General features: G+C 45.1%; 1 protein-coding gene across 1 annotated transcript in view; it reads left to right on the top strand.

The window, feature by feature from the left end:
- TBC1D32 (TBC1 domain family member 32) overlaps positions 1-24,358 on the top strand; it is a 1,886,357-nt gene that overhangs the window by 1,550,076 nt on the left and 311,923 nt on the right. The window contains exon 25 of the mRNA XM_044086982.1: positions 22,469-22,584. Within this exon, the coding sequence (XP_043942917.1) occupies positions 22,469-22,584 (116 nt within the window). The remainder of the gene's footprint in view (positions 1-22,468; positions 22,585-24,358) is intronic.

Genomic DNA, 24,358 nt, shown 5'->3' with positions numbered 1-24,358 from the left:
CGTCTCCCAGGGCTCAGTCCTAGGACCCCTCCTGTTCAGTATATACTTCTCAGAGGTACAAGCAAGCACAGGAGGACTTTGGCTGACCAAGTTCGCAGACGACTGCAAACTAGGGGCCATAATTGATTCTCTGGCTGATACAGACACCCTCCAGAAGGGTCTCACTGAGACGGCTACCTGGTGTCAACACACTCTGTCTAGGCTTATAAATGGCCTTGGGCAGATAACCTAGTACTTACCTATGAACCTAATTATGAGACCCTTCTGGTTTCTTATTTGTTATAAGCATATTTCCATCCTTACATACACACATATCAGTACCTCAAGAATGGGCAACAATGCCCATCCAGTTTTGCCAGAATACTGTTCACTGTGTTTCAAGTCTGTTCTTAAAAATTCCCAATCCATATTTATCCTGTTCCATGCAGTGGCCACTCTGCCAGTGAACCACTCAACACACTTTCCATTCCCACAGATATTTCCACAAAGGAAATCTGATGACTCTCTAGCACTTCCCGGCAACCCCAAACACCCCTAAAATCAGCTATCCCCCATATACCCAACACATCCGAGCAAGCTCACCTCCCAGACCACTGCAAAGGTGCACAAAGTGCTCTTAGTTTTTCACTGTAACTCAGACTTCCACTCCTATGCAAGTCCTTAATGTGTTTGGACCAAAATACATTATAAATATAAAACTGCGCTTATTATTTATTTATTTATTTTATTTTTTAATTTTTTTATCAAGAATCAACTTAATGAGCTAAACGAAGTATTGGGAGACCATCAATATGTGTAAATTTGGTTTAAAACAGCCCTTTTATTTTATATATATATATATACATACATACATATATATATATATATATATATATATATATATATATATATATGTATATGTATATATATATATATATATATATTTTTTTTTTTTTACCAAAAACATTGACGAGAATCATCTCGGAGGCTACTCAGAGCCATTAAGCATTATCATCACTCTGTCTACGTTACCATAGCAACCGGGGAGTGTCTGTTTCTGTTAGTGTGTCTGTGTACTGCATACCAGAAGCTCGCGATGCACCTGAAGCAAAGCTTTACCTCACTGCAACTTCAAGACTAAATTCCCTCCCTTTCAGCAAGTCAGCAGCCAGGAAAAGAACGGAGAGCAAACAGATCAAAAAAAAAAACTCCCAACAAGCCGCCACAAGAGATAACACATTCTTCCAGCCTTCCCACTTCTCACTCAGAAGATGTATAAACAAACTATTCTCTGCCAAAATATCCCAAATCCCAGTTTTATCCACCCCCTTCCCCTGGATTCAGGATAAAACACCAAATGTCTCTTACTAATAGACAAGCATCAGTAAACCTTGATCACAAGCCGCAACCCACAGCTTCCCAGAGACGAAAACGACAACATACAACAGCTGCCAGACACAGCTGCATCCACGCACACCATGTCAGGCTTAATGAAACCGCACTCAAAGCTATGATATCTGCCATCTGCCATAATTGATATTACCTGTGTTTAGACAGAATAATAATGACATTTGTACTAGCTGCCAGACATGGCTGCAGCCACGCACACCATATCAGGATTGATCAAACAGCACTCAAAGCTATTATACCTGCCATAATTGATATTAATTATATTTAGACAGAATAATTATGACATTTTGCTAAGAGCTTGCTATTATTATTCAGCCAGGATATACATTACATTTCTAAATCATACTTTAACTGAAGAAAGTATTAGTCAACATGACAGCATTTTTGTTTCAAAACGCTCTACAGTCACTGCTATTATATATGTCTGAACTCTGATGAATGGTACCTTGTTTAATTAGTTAATTACGTAAATTATTATAAGTTAAAATAATGAAAAATGAACAAGATAAGTATTATTTGAGTTCAAGTAGGAGAAGAGAAACTTCTATGTTTATATTATATGTTGGTATGGTTGACTTATATATAATGTAAATAGTAACCCATCTTGACCTACCTTTGTTTATGAAGAATTACTGGACTCTTTGAACATTCTGAATAAATCATTACTGTTTCTCAGTTGTTTAAGAAACCCTCCTTTTTTAAATAAAAACAGATGACAAATAATGTACCATATCAGTTGATACTTTGAGAGATGTATTTGTAAGAGTTATTTTTTTGAGACAGCTATCTTAGAATCATTTTTTTTTTGTTTCTTTTTTCTAGCATCAGTCCAAATATTTGTTTCTTTTATTCTTTTAAGAGTAGGGGCCATCCATTCAATTTCTTCTGGGATAGACACTATGTTGTGTTTTTGATGAATATAGTAGCTTCTTCTAAGTCATTAAAGGTTCTCATCTCATTGGCAAAAAGTATTTTTATCTTGGCTGGGAAGGCCAGCTGTGCTTTAATGTTGTTTTGTTTCAACAGTTTTATTATTGGCCAGACTTTTTTCCTTTGTTCTAGTATTCTGGAAGAATAATTATTGTCAAACCTTACCAGGCTTTGATTGTATTTTAAGGATGATTTTCTCCAAGCAGATTTTAATATTAGTTCTTTGTCCAGAAATTAAAGAAATGTTATATTATGGATCCAGGTGTAGTATTTGTTGAGTTAGAAGCAGGTTTCCTCAGTGGTCTATGCGCCCTTTCATTTCCAAATGAAAGTCCCTATTTCAAGTCTAAAAACTCTGGAATCCAGGTTGTTAAGAATGAAATAATGTCTTCTCCTTCAGTGTTTTCAGGCAGACCAAAGATCCTTATGTTGTTTCTCCTTTCCCTGTTTTCTAAGTCATCTATTTTGTTAAGCAGCCATGTATTCTGTTTAAGCAGAAATTCTTTTTGGAATTCTTCCTCTTTGAGTCTCCCTTTAATGTCATTTAGAGAAGTCTCTGTATTTGTTATTTTTGTGAGGTGTTGCTGTAATAGTTCCTTAAGAGTATCAGTCTGTTTTTGGGAATTTAATTTGAGGTTTTCCAAGTCATTTTTAAAGCCATCCATCTTCAGAGATAGTTCCTGTAAGGTAAATGTAATCAATTGCAGTTCTTTTTTCAAAGCAGCATCTGGATGAGAATTCCGTGAGTTGTTCATATTCAGTGACTCAATATATCTCCAAGTTACTTGACAGGAAAATTTTTGTACATCTCCACCAAAATTGATATTTATGTAGTTTAGTAGTTTATCTATAGATTTCTGATGTTTTAAACTTGAAAATAATAAAATTTTCTTATATTATTATACTAGTTTATGGAGCTCTCAAAATTCACAGCTCTCAGTTGCATTAATATCATCTGTCTGTACATTCCCCCAGGTAACAATATATCTACATTTGAAGATATCCTGCACTGGCTATCATGTCACTACCCCCAATAAACCCTACTACTTGGAGACTTTAGCATAGACTGGGGCACCTGTTCCTCAGAATCCCCAACCACCCATATTAACCTGCATGCATTTACACAAATCATATCCACCCCTACCAGGATAGGTAAACCCAACCAAAAAGAAAGTATACTTGACTGGGTACTCATAAACAGTCACCCCCAACTGTACACCTCTGATACCCTCCTTAATGGCCTAAGCGATCACCTTCTCACATATGTAATTAAGCACAAAACCATTAATTCCCAACAACCCTTACTCAGAAAGGTTAGAAACAATAAAAACGTTGACCCTGCCAAATTCCAACAAGAACTAAACTCATGTAACTGGTGTATTCTAAAACACCTCCCCTTAGAGGAAGCAGTAGCATACTTTAACAACAAATTCCTTGAGATCCTTGATTTGCATGCACCTATTTGTTCAAAGAGAACCAAGGCAAAAACTGCACCATGGCTTTCTATAAAGTCTAAACTCAAAATTACCCTTAGAAACAAAGCATGGGCTTTATGGCATTCTTCTAAAGACCCTCAAGATCACATTAAATACAGGCAATCCAGGAACGAAACCAAAAAATAAATTTTACAAGACAAAAAACAGTACTACTGTAATTTACAGACAGTAAATCAAAATAACCCTCAGTAGTTTTGGGCAGGTTTAAATAATCTACTACATCCTGGACAAACTTCAACCCCAATCCCTGCTGCTACTATTGATAAAACCCCTGAAGATGTTTCTGATAGTTTTAACCAATTCTTTGCTGAGACAATTCAAACCCTAGCAAGGCAACTACCTCCTAGCTCCCCTGGTCCTGAAAGTAGCACCCCTAGAAACCTACTCGCATTCAGCTTTCAACCAGTCGCCACTTCACTTATCCGTACCTTGATCAAAAAATTAAAACCCACTACACTTTCTGCTGATCAACTCCCTGCCGAGTACCTACAAAAACCAGCTGATGCTATTGCTTACCCCGTCTCAATTCTAATCAATCAAACCATAGTAGAAGCTAAAATTCCCACCATCTGGAAAATATCCTATGTAATCCCACTTCACAAAGGAGGCAGCTCTACTGAATTCTCCAATTATAGGCCAATAGCTGTAACTCTCTCCACTTGCAAAGTTTATGGAAAAATGTATTCATAGATAACTCATGCACCACCTAATCCAAAATCGCCTTATGGCAGACACTCAGCATGGCATCCGTCCTCATCACAGCACTACTTCAGCCCTCCTAGCCTTTACTAACACCATAAACCATAATCGCAACAATAATTATATATCCTCAGCCCTCTTTTTGGATCTTTCCAAGGCATTCGATATGGTTGATCACCAACTTTTAATCCACACCCTGCAAATATTCTGTCTAGGTACCGGAGCCCTCCAGTGGTTTCAGTCCTACCTGAATGGTCGACAGCAGGCTGTCCTCTGGCAGAACAAACTCTCTAACCTTCTACCTAACACCCTTGGAGTACCGCAAGGCTCTATACTAGGGCCCTTGCTGTTCTCCATCTTCATTAACAACCTTTATACTGTCATCCCAAAAGTCAGCTGTATCCAATATGCTGATGACTGTAGTCTGATTTGCTCAGTCACATCTCCAGTAGAGTTATGGTCAGCTACCCAGACCACCTTTAATACAGTAGAAAACTGGCTTTCTGAACATCGTCTGATCCTAAATCCCAAAAAAACTAAAATGCTGTTATTTTCACCAACACGTAGGTCTACCGCTTTCACCTTTACCATAAAATCAAATGATGGCACAATAATCTCCCCTGACCCATCTACAAAACTATTAGGTGTCATCATAGACAATAATCTAAAATTTGGCCTACATGTTAACCAAACTATCAAAACCATCAATAAAAAACTAGGGTCACTTTACAGAATAAAAGCCTTCCTAACCCCTCCAGCTAAAATTGCCATAGCTCGCTCTCACCTTCTTTCAACCCTTCTGTATGCATCCCCTCTACTCTCGAATTTAAACAAGACTGTCCTTAACAAACTTTCAATTTGCTGCAACCATATTGCCAGGTTTGCCACTGGGCTGCCTTTTAGGACACATCATTGCATCAATCTAAATCAGCTTGGGTGGCTTGAACTACCCAGCCTAATCCAGTATAACCAACTGATTATGGCCTATAAAATCCTCTATAATCCAGGCAATACTCCTGCACTTAAAAATATTATCACCCCCTATAACAATCCTAGACCACTTCGATCCTCTAACAAACTACTAATTCAGACTAGCAAAATTAATAACACAGCCGGTGAGTCTCTCTTTGCAAACTCTGTAAGTAGATCCTGGAACTCTCTTCCAGTTGATATTACCTTACTTTCCACCTTAGGTCAATTTAAAACTAGACTCAAACAACTTCTGTCACTTAACTGGCTATGTCAATGTATCAAGCCTGGCTAACTCTCTCTAGAATGTGTAAAAATCTGTTAACCAGTTTACTGTGTAATTTAATTTAATCCTGACTTGTGCTCAGGATTAACTGTAACCTGTGGAACTTGTTAAACTTGCTTACTTATGTAATCTCTGTAAATAGTGTGTTTGTAATATGTAACGCTGTATCTGCTTACCCTTGGAGCTTTTCTCCCCGGGCCTCCGCTGAAAATGGACATGCATCCAGTCGGACTATCCCGGTCAACAAATGTAAAATAAATAAAATAAAAATAAATCTGGGGCCCCCCCCCCCAAGAGATTTCTGGCACTTTGAACCACACTCTGCAAAGATATTTCAGTCATCTAAATAAGGAAAAAAGTGAATACCATGTATTCTACAGTAGTCTTTCGCTGTAGCTGTACACTTTGTGAATACCCATAGAGTAGTGGATAACCTAAGTGATAATGCAGAGAGCTGATAGTAATCCAGATTTAGAAAACCTTAAAAACTGAAAAACTGTGGCTGTAGAAATAATGAAGCTAAACATCTTTTAAAAGTACAACTACCAAGAAACTGATAGGGAAAATAAGGAGTAGCAGGTTGTGAAGGGGTAGCATTTTGAGATTTGAAACTTCCACAAACTGGTTGAGAAAGGAAAGATCCAGGACTGATCTCCATGAAGTTTCTTTCTTTGATTCAGAAACATCCTAGAATAAAAAAAAATCCTTCCAAGGGAGCGAGAGAGGGGCAGTTTCAGTTACCTGCAGAACTCACAGATGCTTAAAAAAGTGGTAAATAATGTTTGATTTGGTTGATGGGGAGAAAATCCCTAAAAAGGAGGTAGGGACTCCCAAGTCATCAGAACTTAATAATTGATTATTGCCAAAGAGAGAAATGGAGATCCAGAAATAGAGGAAGAGTGATTGCCAGGTTGGGAGGAAGAATTTGTACATAGTCAGTCAGACTTATAGGACTACACTATTGAACATCTGCTTGCTTGAAGATTGCTGAGTCTGTTTAATTTGCTTCTTATGAAAAAGATCCTGAAGTATTGATGAAATGTTTAACAAACTTAGAGAAGAAAGGCTGAAAAAAAGTGAGTTGCTCCTTGAATTAGTTTTCCTTGCTCATCACATACTTTTTTTTCCAGGACCTCAGCAGCAGATCATCCAAACACAACATCCCTGTCAAGGGGAGACGTCAAAATTTCAGCTTTTACACCTTTGGGTTGATGTAGAGAATATAGACAGGCAGCATTTATCATAACAGACCCAGTAACTGCTAATGTGGAAGAAACATTAGCTGAGTTATAAGCATTTAGAGAAGATTTCTTCCCAAAAAGAAGAAAGAAAAGGCAGTAATGTTCCTCATATTTTCAAACAAAGCAAACAAAATACCATGTGAGTTTGACATTTAAGAATTCTAAGAAAAATACTGATGTTATGTGATCCTATCTCGCCTACATTCTGACTGATGGGTTCGGAGCCGATCCTCGGCTCCGACTCGGCACGCTTATGCCAAAGAGCGAAGTCTCTTATTGGCTGAGCTTACTATATCCCAGGATGCACCACTACCAGTCCCCCAGATCTCGTTTGCCGCTAACAAGCTAAGACGTGGTCTCGAGCTGGCTGAGCTAAGTAGTGCTTTTTTCACTTACTTTCCTGTCAGGAATTTTCTAAATCTTCAACAAAAAGCTGTTTTAACAGCTATCTTGTGTTTTTGTGTTTGAGTGAGCATTTTCTGTAAAGTTTTTGTGTAGTGAATGCGTTTGTTCTGATCAGAGGTTCCCTTTGAGTTTAAGGGCCTTCCCCTGTCAGTCCGTTACTGTTTTAGTCCCTTTTTATTTAGGGGCTGTTAGACCCCTTTGGTTATTCTTGTTTATTTGTGACAGCCTTTGTTTTAAAAAAAAAAAAAAAAAAAGAAGAAGAAGAAGAAAGAGAAGAAATTTTTTCTGTCTTTGTTAGTGTGTTTGGTTTTGGCTAAGTTACACTAAATTGGTTGCCATTATGTCACAGGCTCCTAGGCCTTCAGGATTTAAAAAGTGCACTAAGTGCAGTTTCAAAATGTCAATCACAGATGACCACTCTCTCTGTGTGTACTGTTTGGGCGCCAAACATTTGCAGGAGTCCTGTAGCGTGTGCCACGCGTTTTCCTCGAGGGTCCTCCAAGAGAGGAAAAATAAACTTATATTAAAAGGCCTTATTAAGCCCTCTTTTGAAGAGGCATTAGCTTCCTCTCCTTCTCCTGCTAAAAAGAAAAGGGCCGGCTCCGACCAGTCCGTCGGAACCGACCGCCAAAAGACATAGGCAGGCTTCTCCTTCGCTCCACGGACTTCGGGCGAGGGAACGGTCTGCCTCGATGCCTCCAGCCTCAACTCCTCTGGGTTGAGCCGACGGCTGGGGCATCGAGGCGGGTCACCTTCATCGGCTCCACTGATCTCGGAGCCGATGAAGGTTGTCCGCTCAGACACTTCCTTGTCGGCGAAGCCCTCTTCGCACCGATGGAAATTGGTTTGGACACTCCTTGGCGCCGATAATTGTCGAGTCGATTCGAGCCGGTCCCCTAGTCCCTTGGAGCCGTTGGAGAGGCCTACTCGGACCCATTCGGTCTCTTCCAGGTCATCAAGGATGTCAGATTCGGACATAGACAGGGTGCTCCAAAGACTGTTCCAGTCCCCAGTCTTTCAGAAATTTGTTTGGCTCCGACCCACTTGGCTTCGGAGCCGATAGCCCATTCCATTGCCATTCCTCCTCCGACCGCTGCTCCGTGGAGCAGGTGCTGATGGAGCCAGTGGAGATCCTAGGGTCGGCTCCGACCCTTACTCCAACCCGGCCTTGGTCCGAGTTTAGCACACGGACTTCTTCGGCGGACCGGGGTGACGTTTGGGACCAATGCTGTCGGTTCCTAGCCTCCCTCTCGGTGCTTGACGCGGGACTTCCGTCTGCTATCATGGCTCGGAGACTGGACCCTCCCAGGATTCTGGGGTCCGGCCTTCAGAGCTATGAGGAGTGCCTTGGCCAAGTCTTCTTCGCCATCTCTACGGCTTTACCGGCACCTTCCCTGGGCATGGAGACTGGGTCTTTGGCAGTTCCCTGTCTCTAGGCAGCGGAGCCCGGGGCCTGAGGTTACCCCACTGGGGTTCCCCTCCTCCTGAGGGTCTTCGGAGTTGTCTTCGGAGGAGCCCCCAAGGAAGAGATCGTGCAAGAGGAAGCATGTGGACTCCCCCGATGAGTCTCTTACATCGAACACTGATCTTGATGATGCGGAGGGGTCCCCAAAGTCGTCCTCGGATGATGTCTCATTTGCAGACATTCTAGAGATCCTTAAGCAACGAGGCGGCTGGAATTCCAAACCCCCCTCCGCTGATGAGTCGGTGTTCCTCAAGGCCTTCGGGGCTCAGCCCTCCGCCTCCTGGGTGTCTCCGCCCTTCGACGAGCTCCTGGATTTGGTTTGTCAGAGGGCGTGGGAACACCCAGATACTGTGGAACCAGTGCCTTCTCGCCCTAACAAATTTTTGTCTGCCCCACCCGAGAAGGAGTTCTTAACAAAAGGCGTGGCTGTAGATGCCATGGTGGTGGCATCTGCTACCCAGCAGGACGTGGCAGAGGCTTCAACGTCCGTCCATCCTCCTAATAAGGAGTCTAGGAGCATGGACCTGCAGGAAGCGCACCCTGACTTCAGCGGCCTTTACTCTGAGGTCCCTGAATTATTTGGCACATTTCACCAGACTACAGAGGGATCTGGTCAAGGAGCTCTCAGACTCCCTCTCAGGTAACCTACCTGAGCAGCTAGCCCAGTCGGTTAGCTCTCAGTTGGCTATCCTTACCTCGATTTCTAACTCGTCCATGAGGCTCATTTCATATGCGGCGAAGGGCAGAGCGGCAGGCACAGGCGTGGCTCACGGAGACAAGCCTGGCTCCGTTGTGTCATTTCACGGAGGCCTTCAAGTCTTCCTTTGCCGACGCTCCCTTTGATGGGTCCTCTTTGTTTGGACCCAAGGTAAAAGACACTCTTACTCGCTGTGAGCAGGAGGGAAAGACTTTATCTGCCATAGGAGCACGTTATTCCACTCCCTTTCGGCCTTATCCCAAGGCTAAAAGAGGAGGGAAGATGTGGTTCCGCAAATCACAGAAATTCTTTCCCCAACAGCAGGAAGATTCCCCTTCCAGAGGCAGAGGACGGGGAAATTTTTCTGGGATACGCCGTCCCAGAGGCGGCAGAGGCCCCCGCAACACTGGAGACCGCGAGTCCTTTCGTGGCTCTTCAGCCTCCCACACTCCATGAGGGATTGCCCGGCTGTGCTGCTCGAGCCAGTCGGGTGCCGTTGCCAAGCACCTAAAAGCCTGGGAGGCTATTACTCAGGACAGATGGGTGCTTCGGATTATTGCCGGAGGTTACACCATTCCCTTCACACACTCACCCCCACCGTCCAAAAAAATCCCGGACCCACCACCCAGTCAAAGGGAAATTGCAGCCGTAGAAGCCTCAAAGCTGCTAGAAAAAGGAGTCATCCAACCGGTCCCCACAGACCAGATCGGATTCGGAAATTACTCAAGGTTCTTTTTAGTGCCAAAAAAGACAGGGGACCTGAGACCCATTTTGGATCTCAGCAAACTAAACCAGTCCGTCATGAAGTCCAAGTTCCGAATGGTCACTTTACAATCCATTCTCCCATTGTTGGAGAAAGATGTTTGGATGTGCTCCATAGATCTCAAGGACGCCTATTATCACATACCGATACATCAGGCGTCCAGGAGGTATCTGCGCTTCAGCCTGGGAGACAGTCATTTCCAATTTTGTGCACTGCCCTTTGGTCTCACCACAGCCCAGGGTGTTCACCAAGTGTTTGGCAGTAGTGACTGCTCACCTGAGGAGTCTCGGATTCCAAGTGTTTCCCTATCTGGACGACTGGCTCCTGACTGCCACCACCAGGCATCTACTACTAGAGAACCTACAAGCCACCATCTCCCTGGGTGTTTCCCTGGGAATTACATTCAACTGGTCAAAGTCTGTCTTGCTGCCTTCTCAGCGCATAAAATTCATAGGAGCAGAGATAGACTCAAAATTAATGCGGATCTTCCTTCCTACCGAAAGGATACAAACATTACAAAATCAGGTCCGAGCCCTGCTTCTAAGATCCAAAGCCCCAGCCAGGATGGTCCTGCAACTTTTAGGTTCAATGTCTGCCACGGTTCTCTTAGTTCCTCTGGCAAAGTTGCACATGAGGATTCTCCAGTGGCTATTATCGACACAATGGTCCTTTCAAGATCTCCCCCTCAATCATCACATACTGATTACAGAAACGTGCAAACGGGACCTCCGCTGGTGGCTTCTGCCATCCAATCTGAATCAGGGAAGCCCTTTGTTATACCCGGGGGCCACCTTGACTACGGATGCCTCCCAGACGGGGTGGGGGGGCATTGTCTGGGCAGGTCAGTTCAAGGTTCTTGGCTTCCCAACGAAACATCTCTCCATATCAATGTGTTGGAAATGAGGGCTGTACTTCTGTCCTTACAAGCCCTCCACAAGTTTCTCCCTCAAGGCATTATCGCCATCCACACAGACAACATGTCGGTGGTCTGGTATCTAAACAAACAAGGAGGGACCAGATCTTACCCCCTTTGCAGAGAGGCCATGAGGGTGTGGGAATGGGCAGTGGCTACCAAGCGCTTCCTGGTAGTGACCCACATTCCAGGCAAATCCAATGTATTGGCAGACAGACTGAGCAGGACTATTCTCTCTCCTCACGAGTGGTCTCTGAACGAAACAGTAGCAGCTCAGATTTTCAAAAGATGGGGGATTCCGTGCTGCGACCTGTTTGCAACACCACGAAACACGAAGTGCAAAAGGTTCTTTTCCTTGACCCCGCGTCAAGGGGAGACAGCTACGGATGCTCTAGTCCAACCTTGGCCAACAGGACTGCTTTATGCTTTCCCTCCGATTCCACTCCTCCCCAAAGTCATCCAGAAAGCTTCCCAATTGGGGTCCACAATGATTCTAATTGCTCCGTACTGGCCTCATCAAGTATGGTTCCCCTACCTACAGAAATATACTCTGGACGGTCCTTGGTTCTTGGACCTAATTCCGGACCTTCTGGTTCATCAGTCGGGACAACAGCACCAGTCCCTTCACACTTTGAAATTAACAGCTTGGCTCCTCCACTTCCGACTATAGTCAGAAATCACACCTTGGACCCGGAAGTTATTCACATTTTATCTTCAGCCCACAAACCCACCACTAAGAAGTTGTATCACAGTAAGTGGAAGAGGTTTGCTATCTGGGCTCAACTCAGAGGATTAGACCCTATTACTGCCCCGATACCAGAGGTCTTAAAATTTTTAACATCCTTGTTTAATCAAGGATCTTCAGTCTCTACTATTAAAGTCCAACTAGCAGCTATCTCCAAATTTCACGATTCCACAGACCCACCGTTGATGAGCAGCAGATTATGTAAAACTTTCATGAAAGGTGCTGTGCTTTTAAGACCCCCAGTTTTTCATCCTGCGCCTCCGTGGGATTTTGATTTGGTACTTCGTGCCTTAACATCTTCCCCCTTTGAACCGGCTGCTACATGTGAGTTGAAATATCTGTCTTGGAAAACTGCCTTCTTAATTGCAATTACCTCTGCAAGAAGAGTTTCAGAACTTCAAGCCCTATCTATCAAACCACCGTACTTGATTTTTCACAAGGATAGAGTATCACTTAGACCTAATCCATCTTTTGTCCCAAAAGTTTGCTCTAATCTCTGTCTCCAACAATCTTTAGAGCTACCAGTTTTCTTTCCAAAATTTTCAAACAAAGCGGAATACACCTTCCATACATTGGATGTTCACAGGCAATTGCGCTTCTATCTAGATCGGACTCAGCAAATTCGGAAAACAGATCAATTGTTTGTGTCCTTTTCAGATAATAAATTGGGTAAGTCCATCACTAAAGCTACTATTGCCAAATGGATCAGAGATTGCATAACTCAAGCTTATACCTCTTCAAATAAGCAACTTACAACATCTGTCAAAGCTCACTCTACTAGAGCTATGGCTACCTCTATTGCATTCCATTCCAAGCTCGCTATTTTTGAAATTTGTGCTGCGGCTACATGGTCCAACCCGCACACTTTCATTTCCCACTATAAATTGGATGTGGAATCTAAAGGACAAGCATCATTTGGTTCCACGGTACTCAGGAGTGTTTTCCAGTGAGCCACCCAGGATTTAGGTGCTAGGGACGCTGTCCCATCAGTCAGAATGTAGGCGAGATAGGATCACATAACATCTTTTAGTTATGTACTCACCATAACTTCAGATGTTTGGGATCCATCTCGCCTACATTCCTAATAACCCACCCTCCTTCCCCCTGCCTTGGAGATTAGAAGAGATTGAACGGTTTGAGTTCTACTGTTTTTTATCTTGTTTCATCTGTCAATGTTATATAAGCAGGGCATGCGTGTGTGCATGTATGCGGACAAACTAGATCTGGGGGACTGGTAGTGGTGCATCCTGGGATATAGTAAGCTCAGCCAATAAGAGACTTCGCTCTTTGGCATAAGCGTGCCGAGTCGGAGCCAAGGATCGGCTCCGAACCCATCAGTCAGAATGTAGGCGAGATGGATCCCAAACATCTGAAGTTATGGTGAGTACATAACTAAAAGTTTTCTCAAGTCTGTTGAAAGCTTTCCCATCCTTATCAGGGGAGAGAAAAATTAGCATTTACTAGATATTTAGCAGCAGAATGATTTGACAAGGAAATCATTGCAGGGTCTTATTTGGAATAAAAAAGACTGAAAAACCTAATCTGCCTTTTTAGAGGCTGCATACTGGCTGTCAGATATGTTGCAGGCTTTAGTAAAAAAAAAAAAAAAACCTCCTCAAAATCTGGAAATGCAAGAGGAACCACTGTAGGCTGAGGAAATTCCACTTGTGAGAAATTATAGTATTTTTTTAAATATACTAGAATGGCATTTTGTTCCCACTGAAAAAAATATTACATCATTCTAGTAATGATTTCAGAAAAGTAAAATTCTTCCAGGGTTACAAAACAGGGGGAAAAAACTGTCTTCAGAAACAGAATCTGATTTCTGAGGGAAAATAACAGAAAAACATTCTCTGAAATTCTGTTCTCTGTTTATCACAGTGGGAATATTGAGAAACTAACGAACTGATTTTTCTGTGACCAGAAGAACTAGAATGTAAAGAGCTAAGAGCCCGAAGAAATCCCTGATTTCAGCCCAGTAAATCTTCCCTATCTCAGGAAATGGACAAGGGAAGGTAATGGTTTTAACCTTTTACTTTTTTTAAAACAAGAAACTCCATAGAGACAGACTCAAGACAGAGCATCTCCCCAAGGAACAGGTATCTCAATCCAGCCAGCCAAAGAGGAATTCAATGTTTTTTCCTCAGAGACCAACAGAATGATTCTCCCATGCCCACAGAGGCTACTCCAACAGGAGCAGAGGATGTGTCTGAACCCTGGTTCATGGTGGCTGAAAGGACCAAAGGAAATTAAGGAAAATGATGAATGATCTGAGGAAACTGAAGTGGCTACTGCAGGGTCACCCATCTTTGGCTGAGGTAAGATGGTAGCTTGTTGAAATGACCAAGGTTGACTAGAAATTTGCTTTTCCTTCTGGCCAATAGATGGCAGAACCAAGGAGCCAGTAACCTAGAAAGGAACATGAAATATGGCTGTCACTACCAGCAATATTCTTTAAAAAGATAAATATGAAAAAAAGTAGTGTTTTCACAAAAAAATAACACAGTGACAAGCACAAAACACACTTGCCTCAGCCATAAAAACAATTTTTTAAAATTATCATTAAAAAAATAAGTAAACTTGTCAAAAACAAAAGTTTACACAAATAACAGAAAAAGAGCCATACTAGCTGAACTGACAGGAATGTCTTGTGACAGTATAACCTAGCTAAAAAGGAACAGTTAATCTGAAGTAGGAGATTCATTTGTCTGCAACCTGTGAGTTATGGATCCGATATCGGATCCGAACCGGCATGGTTTATCCAGCTATGGATCCGAGCTCTTAGCTCCTCCCCTCACCCATAATGCCCTGCTCTCCCTACATGACCTCAGATCTAGTTTGCCACGCTGGTGACCAGTTGGATCTTCTGAGCTCTTCAGCTAAGTCTTTAAAAAAACTCTTTTAAAGCTTTAAATTGCTTTTTTGGTAGTTAAATTTGTGTGATTGTGTTAGGTTTCCTTTAGTTTTTTGATAATTTTGGGTCTTAATTGTTACTTCTAAAATTTTATTTTAATTCCCTCCCCTCGCTGGTTCGGAGTTTTGTTGAGTGTGTTGTTTGGGGCCTTGTGTGTGTGCTAGTTTAGCACTAATTGTTTGTCTTTTTCTTTTTTTACTTGGTTAAAAAACAAAAAAAAAAAAAAAAGACTTTAGTTATGTCTGAAGCCCCTAAGGCAATTTTCTCGAAGTGCACCGAGTGTGGCCATAAGCTTTCCCCTGCTGATGGCCACACTTGGTGCGTTCGATGCCTTGGGGTTGAACACCTCACTTCTGGATGTTCCATTTGTGCAGGGTTCAACCCCAGGGCATTGAAGGAGCGGAGGTCGAAGCTAGTCCTGGCGGGACTTCTGCCCCCGGACTCGGCTTCGGCCTCCGCTCCGGTGGTGGGTACTGTTGCTACAGTTCCCTCCTCGCCTGCTCCCCCTCCTCCACCTGGGACTCAACCTCCCGCTGCTGGGTTGGAGGACAGGGAAGCAAGAAAAAAGGACCGGATAGAGAAGCATCACAAGCGGCGGGCCGAGACTTCCGTTTCGGCCCCTCCAGCTAAGCGGGCTTCTCCTCCGGCCTCCTTGGCTGCTAGCTCCCCCCCCCCCTCGGCTCCGGCCTCCGGTCTGCTTTTCACCGGGGCCTGATTAGGAGGAGGAGACCCGATCTCCGTCTAGGCTATGGAGGAGGCACTCAAGGCCTACCTCGGTAGCCTCTTCGAGGTCTACGTATAGCCTTTCTGACGCCGATCTGGACTGGATGATGAGAAGGTTCATCCAGGCCCAGATGCAGATGGGAGTGCTCCTGCCTCCCCCCCCCCCTCTGGGGGGGAGCTCGACCCCATTTTTCAAGCCCATAGCTCCTTCTCTGACCCGCTACCCGGGTTCGGAGCGTTTGGAGCCGGGCAGCTTTGGAGCCGGGGGTGGGTCGGCGCCGATAGTACTAGGTACTTCGGATCCGACCCTGCCCTCGAGTGTTTTGGATCCGACCTCTCGGAGCCTGGCTCCGAGCTTTGTATCCGGGGGACTTTGTGTGCCTTCGGCGCCGTCTGTGTCGGAGCGCACTTGTCCCTCGGATCCGAGTGTCTCGGGGCCAGCTCCGATCCACTCTTCGGATCCGAGGGGGAGCCGACTTTCGGATCCTTTGGTCGAGGCTGGCTCCCCTTCGGCTTTTGATGTAGTGGAGAGGGCTCTGTTGAGGGCTTCCGGACCCCCGGCACTTGCTTTGGCTCCTTCCCGCGCTCCATCTGCACTGGGTCAGGCTTCCACCATCCAGCCACTGGGACAGCCCGCTTCAATGCCCCAAGCTGTTCCATTTGAACAAGACACTGCTTGCGAGGGCTCCTCAGACAGCCCCCCCGAGGAAGCACCTCGCAAGCATACGTGTAAAAGGAGGCACATAGACTCCCCCGAGTCTTTAACAGAAGACACGGATTTGGAGGAAGGGGAAGGCTCCCCAAGATCACGCCCCGAGGATGTCTCCTTTGGAGACATCATGGAAATGCTTCGCATAAGGGGTGGGTGGTCTTCCCCCTAGTCTTCCTCGGACGAGTCCGTGTTCTTGGAGGCATTCGAAGCGGGCCCGTCTACCTCTTGGGTGTCCCCTCCTGCCGACCCCCTGGTGGACCTTATTACCACCAGGGCGTGGAAGGAACCGGACACCGTGGAGCCAATCCCCAAAAGGCCAGACAGAATCCTTAGCCCCCTTGCAGACCGTGCCCACTGGAGTAAGGGGCCTCCGGTAGATGCCATGTTGACGGCGGCAGCCACCAAGAAGGAACTCGCCCAGGAGAGTCCTTCATTCCATCCTCCGAGCAAGGAGTCTCGGATGATGGACCACTTGGGGAAGCAAATGTTTAGTTCAGCGACCTTCTCGGTGAGGGCGCTCAACTACTTGGCACATGTTACCAGGATGCAGCACGATCTTATTAAAGAATACGCTGCATCCCCCCCCAGAGTCCATGTCGGAGGAGGACAAACTTTTGCACTCCACCCGTATGGCCACTCTTCGATCCGTGACGAATACCTCTATGCGGTTGCTGTCCCATGCTACTGAGGGAGCCGCTAGAGCTGCAGGATTAGGCCTAGTCACTAGACGCCAGGCCTAGCTCCGTCATTGCGATTTCACTGAGCCCTTCAAGGCGTCCTTCGCGAACACCCCCTTTGATGGTTCTGCCCTTTTTGGCAAAACGGTTTGCAACACCTTGACCCAGAGCGAAAAGGACGGGAAGACGCTGTCTGCCGTCGGAATCCACTTCTCTGTGCCCCAGAGGTCCTACTCTAGGAACCAAAAGGGCCAGAAGAAGATGTGGTTCCGGAAGTCGCAGCAATCACAACCCGCTCCGGACAACCAGTCCTTCCATGGCAGAGGAGGACAGGGAGGACGCCGCCCCAGGGGCAGAGGGGCTCCGAGGAATTTCGGGTCCAGAGAACCTTTCTCTGAACGGTCCGCGCAGCAGCCCTGAGGGGTTGCCCGACTGCTCCACTATGGAGGCAGTCAGGGGACGTTTTTCAGAGCACCTAGCGGCATGGGAGTCCATAACATCAGACCGCTGGGTCCTCCGCATTATATCCAGAGGATACAAGATCCCCTTTCATCACATTCCAAAATTAATATCCCTCCCCGATGTTCCACCCGTTCAGTGGGAGGCCGCTTCAGCAGAAATTGGCCATCTGCTGGGGAAAAGAGTCATCCAGCCCGTCCCCCCAGACCAGATCGGATCAGGGTTTTACTCCAGGTTCTTTTTAGTGCCAAAAAAGACGGGGGACCAAAGACCAATTTTAAACCTGTCCCTGTTAAACCTGGCAGTTCCCAAGGAGAAGTTCCGAATGGTCACTTTGCAATCCATCCTCCCCCTCCTGGGAGAGAATCACTGGATGTGCTCTATAGACCTCAAGGCTGCGTACTACCACATACTAATGGACAGGCGCTCCAGGAGGTTTCTTCGCTTCCGGCTGGGAGCCAGTCACTACCAGTTCAGGGTCCTTCCCTTTGGTCTCACCACAGCCCCCAGGGTGTTCACCAAAGTATTAGCAGTGGTTGCGGCCCACCTGAGGCTTCAGGGGGTGCAGGTCTTTCCGTACCTGGACGACTGGCTTCTTACCACCCCAACAAGGCATCTACTATCATTGGCGCGAGACTCCTTTCTTCATCTAGCTCCCCGCCTGGGCATCACAATAAACGTAGCAAAATCCAACCTGGCTCCTACTCAGTTGATAGATTTTATAGGTGCCAGGTTGGACACGAGGGAGTCAAGAGCCTTTCTCACAGCCGACAGAGTCCGGAATCTGCGACTCCAGGTGCGGGCCATCCTCCACTCCAGCTCAGTTCCGGCGGAATTGGTCCTGAGGGCTCTAGGGTCCATGGCGGCAGCGATATCTCTTCTTCCACTCGCCAGGTTCAACATGTGGGTCCTTCAGTGGACACTTCAAGTTCAGTGGTCTTACCTTGCTTTACCTCTGCATCATCCCATTGCGATCAGCAAGGCTTGCAAACGGTCTCTCTTGTGGTGGCTCCATTCTCAGGATCTCCATGGAGGCCGCCCCTTTTGTGCTTCTCCCCCTCTCGCCATAGTGACCACGAATGCCTCCCGCCTCGGGTGGGGGGGGCATTTTGCAGGCCGGACGGTCCAAGGCACGTGGAACGACTCAGAGACCTCCCTGCATGTCAATGTTCTAGAGATGAGAGCAGTGCTCTTGGCGTTGCGAGCACTTCAAGACTTTCTTCCCCTTGAAACAATTGCGATTCAGTCAGACAACATGTCGGTGGTGTGGTACATCAACAAACAGGGGGGAACCAGATCTTATCCTCTATGTCGGGAAGCCATGAGAGTGTGGGAATGGGCGATCTCCACCAACCGCTTTCTCATCGCAACGCATATTCCGGGTCGGTCCAACATTCTTGCGGGCAAGCTCAGTCACGCCATTCTCTCCCCGTACGAGTGGTCTCTCAATGCTCAAGTAGCAAAACGTATCTTCGCACGGTGGGGAACTCCTTGTTGCGATCTCTTTGCATCTCCCTTAAACACCAAGTGCGACAGTTTTTTCGCTCTAATCCCTCCTCCAGGGAATTCCCCGAGAGACGCTCTGGTGCATGCTTGGCCTCCCGGTCTTCTTTACGCTTACCCCCCTTTGCCTCTGATGCTCCAAGTTCTTCAGAAAGCCTCTCGGTTGTGGTGCAGAATGATCCTCATTGCCGCATTTTGGCCTCGACAGATCTGGTTCCCTTTCCTAAGGTCTCACTCGGTGAATCCACCTTGGATTCTAGATCCCATTCCGGATCTGATATCACACCCATCGAACCTACCAACTCCGAATCTGGACAACCTGAAGCGAACTGCTTGGCTGCTCCAGTTCCACTCCTAATTAGGACTCCTGGTATCTCGTCCCCCATTAAGGCCATCCTGGTAGCGGCTCATAAACCATCTACCAGAAAAGTTTACCGCAGTAAATGGAAACGATTCTCCATTTGGGCGGAGCGGCAGGGTCTAGATCCCTTCACGGTTCCCCTTCCTCTAGTGCTAGACTTCCTAACCACTCTTTTTAATGATGGTGCCAGTAGTTCAACGGTTAAAGTGCAGCTTGCGGCCATTTCACACTATCACGTTGGTCATGACTCTGGACCTCTTATGTCCGCCAAATTATGTAAAATTTTCCTAAAAGGCACCTTTCTCCTTAGACCCCCTGTCAAGCAGACGGTTCCACCGTGGGATCTTTCTTTGGTTCTTCAGGCCTTGACCGCTCCCCCCTTCGAGCCTGTGGCTAGGGTAGATCTTAAATTCTTGTCCCTGAAGACTGCTTTTTTAGTAGCCATTACTTCGGCCAAGAGGGTTTCGGAACTTCAAGCCTTATCCATGAAGCCTCCTTACTTGGTCTTCCATCCGGACCGCGTATACCTCAGGACCAATCCCTCCTTTCTTCCTAAGGTAGCTTCAGAAGCAAACATTATTCAGTCCATTAACCTCCCTGTTTTCTTTCCTAAGTATCAGAACAAGGGCGAATACAAGCTGCATTCCTTGGATGTTCACAGGCAGCTTCGTTTTTATCTTAACAGGACAGCTGGTCATAGGCAATCCGACCAGTTGTTCATTTCCTTTGCCAAATTCAATTTGGGTAAACCAATTTCCAAAGTCTCCTTGTCACGATGGATTTCGCAGTGCATTCTTTTAGCTTACCAAGCTTCTGGAAGGCCCGTACCAGAGGGAGTCCATGCCCATTCGACCCGGTCAGTTTCTACCTCAGCGGCCTTTAGAGCTAGGATTCCTCTGGATGATATTTGTTCAGCAGCCACTTGGGCTTCATCTCATACCTTTATTTCTCATTACAAGCTGGATATCACATCTAGAGGTAGAGCATCCTTTGGCTCAGCGGTGCTCCGGAATATCCTTCCATGACGGCCGCCCAAGATTCAGGTAGCTGGGGACTCTGTCCCACAGGTTGCAGACAAATGAATCTCCTACTTCAGATTTAGAAGTTATGTACTTACCATAACGTTCCATCTGAGTAGGTGGATTCATTTGTCTGCAACCATCCCGCCCTCCTATCCCCCTGGCCTTGTCAGTTTCCTGCATATTATGTGTTACCCTTTTTAGGGTATTTTTGATTCAGGGCAAACTCGATCTGAGGTCATGTAGGGAGAGCAGGGCATTATGGGTGAGGGGAGGAGCTAAGAGCTCGGATCCATAGCTGGATAAACCATGCCGGTTCGGATCCGATATCGGATCCATAACCCACAGGTTGCAGACAAATGAATCCACCTACTCAGATGGAACGTTATGGTAAGTACATAACTTCTAATTTTATAAAATGACATTTTAGACATAATAAAATGGGGAATGTTTTCCCCTTAAAGGGATCTTATCCACCAGGCAATGGTGAATGCTAGCCAATCTTCGATCCTTGAAAGCCTACAAGAGAAGCAGTCAGTAACAGTAAAGCTATGAAAGTTTTGGCATCCACACTGCTAGTTTTCTTCCTGCTTTGCTCAAATTTCCAGTGATCTGAGTGCATGGAAGATGCACTTGAGCTTTAGTTAGTCAGCTGTTACATCCTACGCAATAATCAAATGGTGAATGTCAGTAGTTTAGCACAGTAGCATAGTGGTTATGATCTTGTTGTACTTACTTCCAGGATCCAAGTTTGAGCTTGATCTGTAGTCAGTCTGTAGAATTCCCATGGTCTCCCCATGCCTCCGTGTGCTTTCCCCAAGTACTGTGGTTTTCTTTCATCTCCCAAAAATATGACAGTTAATTAGCTGTTCTAAAGTTTCAATATATATTGCATTTTCCCTTACCCTCATGGCATGGAATGTGCTGAAAAGGGTTCTTGATGCCCACGTCTCTTAAATGGTTAATAAACGAAAAAATAAAATTGACATCCTTTAGAAGTTTTGTATCGTCATGCATATAATGGATTTGTATTCATCATGCCCGTTTATATAGGAGAGAATCCTCTACTTTGGATGCTCATTACCCAGCCAAAATCCCTTTGTGCTAGGATGCCCCTACCATCCTGCAGCTGTGTATGAAGTTCTTTGTTGTGTCAGCCAGGTATAAATATATTCCTGCATGCTATTGCTTGTCTTGTAGACTATGCTTACATGGGGAACAGAGGTCAAACTAATAGGCACAGGGGCATGGTCCAGGCATACTCTCATATCCTGGGACATCACACCATGACATGCAGCTGGAGCATGTATCCATAAGCATGGAAGAGTAGCCAAAAAAGATAAGCTGGGGGTTACAGAAGAAGATGACAACTTAGCAGTTAATCCATCACAGAGGCCTTCCTCAACAACTGATGTAATAAGTACATATTTGCCATTCATAACTTACTTTGCTATGATTTCATGAAAATACTGCGTGTTTCATGTTTTTGTAAGGGTTATAAATATATGTATGTGGCATAAATGCTTCACTGTATATCAGTTGCTTGTTGCAATGTTGTGCTTTTTGTTGTATTGTCTCTGATTCTGAATGTATCCCTAACTGATTCATGCTAGTGTTGATGCCATTTATGAATATCAATTTATTAGATATATGCAAAGTTTAACATTTGATGTTTCCTACATAAATTGAAATGTTCTGCCTGGTCACCTCAATAAGAATTTGCAGTGCCCTTTGTGCTACTTTATCTTGTGCGTCTTTACTGTCTTTAATGGAGCTGGAATTCATATAATTTCTATTTATTTCTCTTTGCCATGTACTGTGGTGTGGCTTATGCTTAAAAATTTCTGATATAGTAGGATATCTACTAAATAAATAGACAATGAATTATGTATTTAAGGCATACTGTTGACCACTTGCTGCATTATTGTTTCAGATTGGAAGACAAAGTGATACATCTTTGCTCACAGGGTATTAAAGCCTGTGTTGATGCTATGACAGTGTTTTCTAGAAAGTATCAGTGATGAAGAGTCATATTATTTAGCTGCTTGGGAAAAAAAGTGGTCAGGTTTCCATTTGTTTCAATAACTACCTTTAATTTTCAGGTATGGGAGGCAGATGAATATCTTGAAAGACAGTGCTGAACAAGATCTCACTTGGCTACTGAAACACTCTGAGAATTTCCTTAAGAAGCAGCAAACCCCAGTAAACTCTCCACTTCGTATCCTTTTTAAATAAAGGCAAACTGCTGTTAGACTTTAATTGCCATGGTCATGTAAAAGTCATTGGAATTTTATTATTATGTGGTACCAATTGTTCAGGAGAAAAAAAGTCCAAGAGTATGGGTTTATTTATAGGTATTTCACTGTAAGTGTTAACTTTGGTGCCCAGAATGCTCCCTTTTTTGAATGCTACCTTTCTCCAGATTTCTGTGATTTCAACTTTCCTGAATTTCTTTATGATCTTGGATCTGTCTAGTAAACCTTAAGATGTGACGTTGTTAAATCTCGCCGTTTATTCTCACTGATGGGTTCGGAGCCGATCCTCGGCTCCGACACCGCCGATAGCAAAGCTCAAGGTTTGCCAGTAGCTCGAGACCAAGCCCCTTATCCCATGATGCACTGCTGGAATTACCTCAGATCTAGTTTGCCACGGCACAGATCTCGGTGTTCTAGATAGCTCAGACCAGTATTATTCAATAGATTCATCTATTTGCAAGTTTAAAAAACTTTTTTCTTGACTTTCTTGTTAGGATAGTTTATATATATATATATAATCTTTATAGTTTTAGATTTAGGTTTAGATAAGTGCCCCGTGTTGGCTTGTTTTCTTTTCTATAGTGTTGGCCTAGTAGTTGGCCTTGTATTTAACCACATTCTTAGGAGTACTTTGCTAGATAATTTCTTGAGTGTATTGTTTCAATTGTTTAAATTTGTTTAAATTTATAATAGAGATGTCTGATGAGAAAGAGAAGCCACATCCTAAATATGGCTTCAAAAAATGTCTGGATTGTGGACAAAAAATGTCAGTCACTGACGGGCATGTTCAGTGTGTTTATTGTTTGGGGGCATTACACCTCTAAGACTCTTGTAGTATCTGTCACTCCTTCTCTTCCAGGGTACTTTTAGAGAGAAGGAGGAAATTAGTGGATAGGGGTTTACTTCAGCACCCTTTCTCGGAAGCACTGGGTGACCAGGATGGTGCTAGTAGATCCTCAAAGTCATCCAAGTCTTCAGGTGACTCGAAAGCATCGAAAAAGGCTAAAAAAATGGAGGGTGTAGGTCATCGGTTCCACTGTCCTAAGAACTGAGTGTCCCTTCTGTTCGGAGCCAGCTCACAGCTTTGGAGCCGGTTTCTGAGATTCCCTCATCTCCTCTGCTCCAATCAGCACCCTTGGAGCACTCTTCGAAGTCTTCTGTCAGCCTCTCAGATCTAGATATGGACCGGTTGGTGCAGAAGCTTTTACGTGCACCAGGCCTTGCCAAATTGTTGTCAGCTCTGACTCCTTCGTCGGAGCCGAAGACCATTAACCCAGACTTGACTACCCCTCCTCCGAGCCATACTGGACTTTTGGAGCCGAAGGAGCCCGACCTGATCGTTGTTGAGCCTGTGGAGCCGAGACCTGCTCCAGTGTTATCGGTTCTATCTACTCGGACGTTCTCTGCGCTGACCAGGGACTCTACGAGCCGACACTCTCCTGTCGGGTCCAGAGAGGATAGTCATACCGATCTGTCGGTGCCGACTCTTCCTCTTGGGACTTCGGCTCGGATGAGCTCGGCTCCTACCTCGGGATCGGAGCCCATGGCCTCGGTGCGGGAGGATTGGACAGTCCTTTCGGATCTGTCTACCCCTTCTCGTCGGAGCCATGGTGTGTTCAATGCCATGAGAAGAGTCCTGTCTCCTAAGACATCATCAGCATCAGGTCTGGCTTCCTCCTCCCCTCAAGCACCTGTGTCCGCTCCTGCTTCTACTGGTCCACCCAAGCATAGAGACCC

This window comes from Protopterus annectens, chromosome 1.part1 (assembly GCF_019279795.1).
Source record: "Protopterus annectens isolate FY-2018-M chromosome 1.part1, PAN1.0, whole genome shotgun sequence".
NCBI classification, from domain to species: Eukaryota; Metazoa; Chordata; order Ceratodontiformes; family Protopteridae; genus Protopterus; species Protopterus annectens.
The sequence above is the reverse complement of the archived record's forward strand: the minus strand, read 5'-3'. Positions and strand labels throughout refer to the sequence as shown.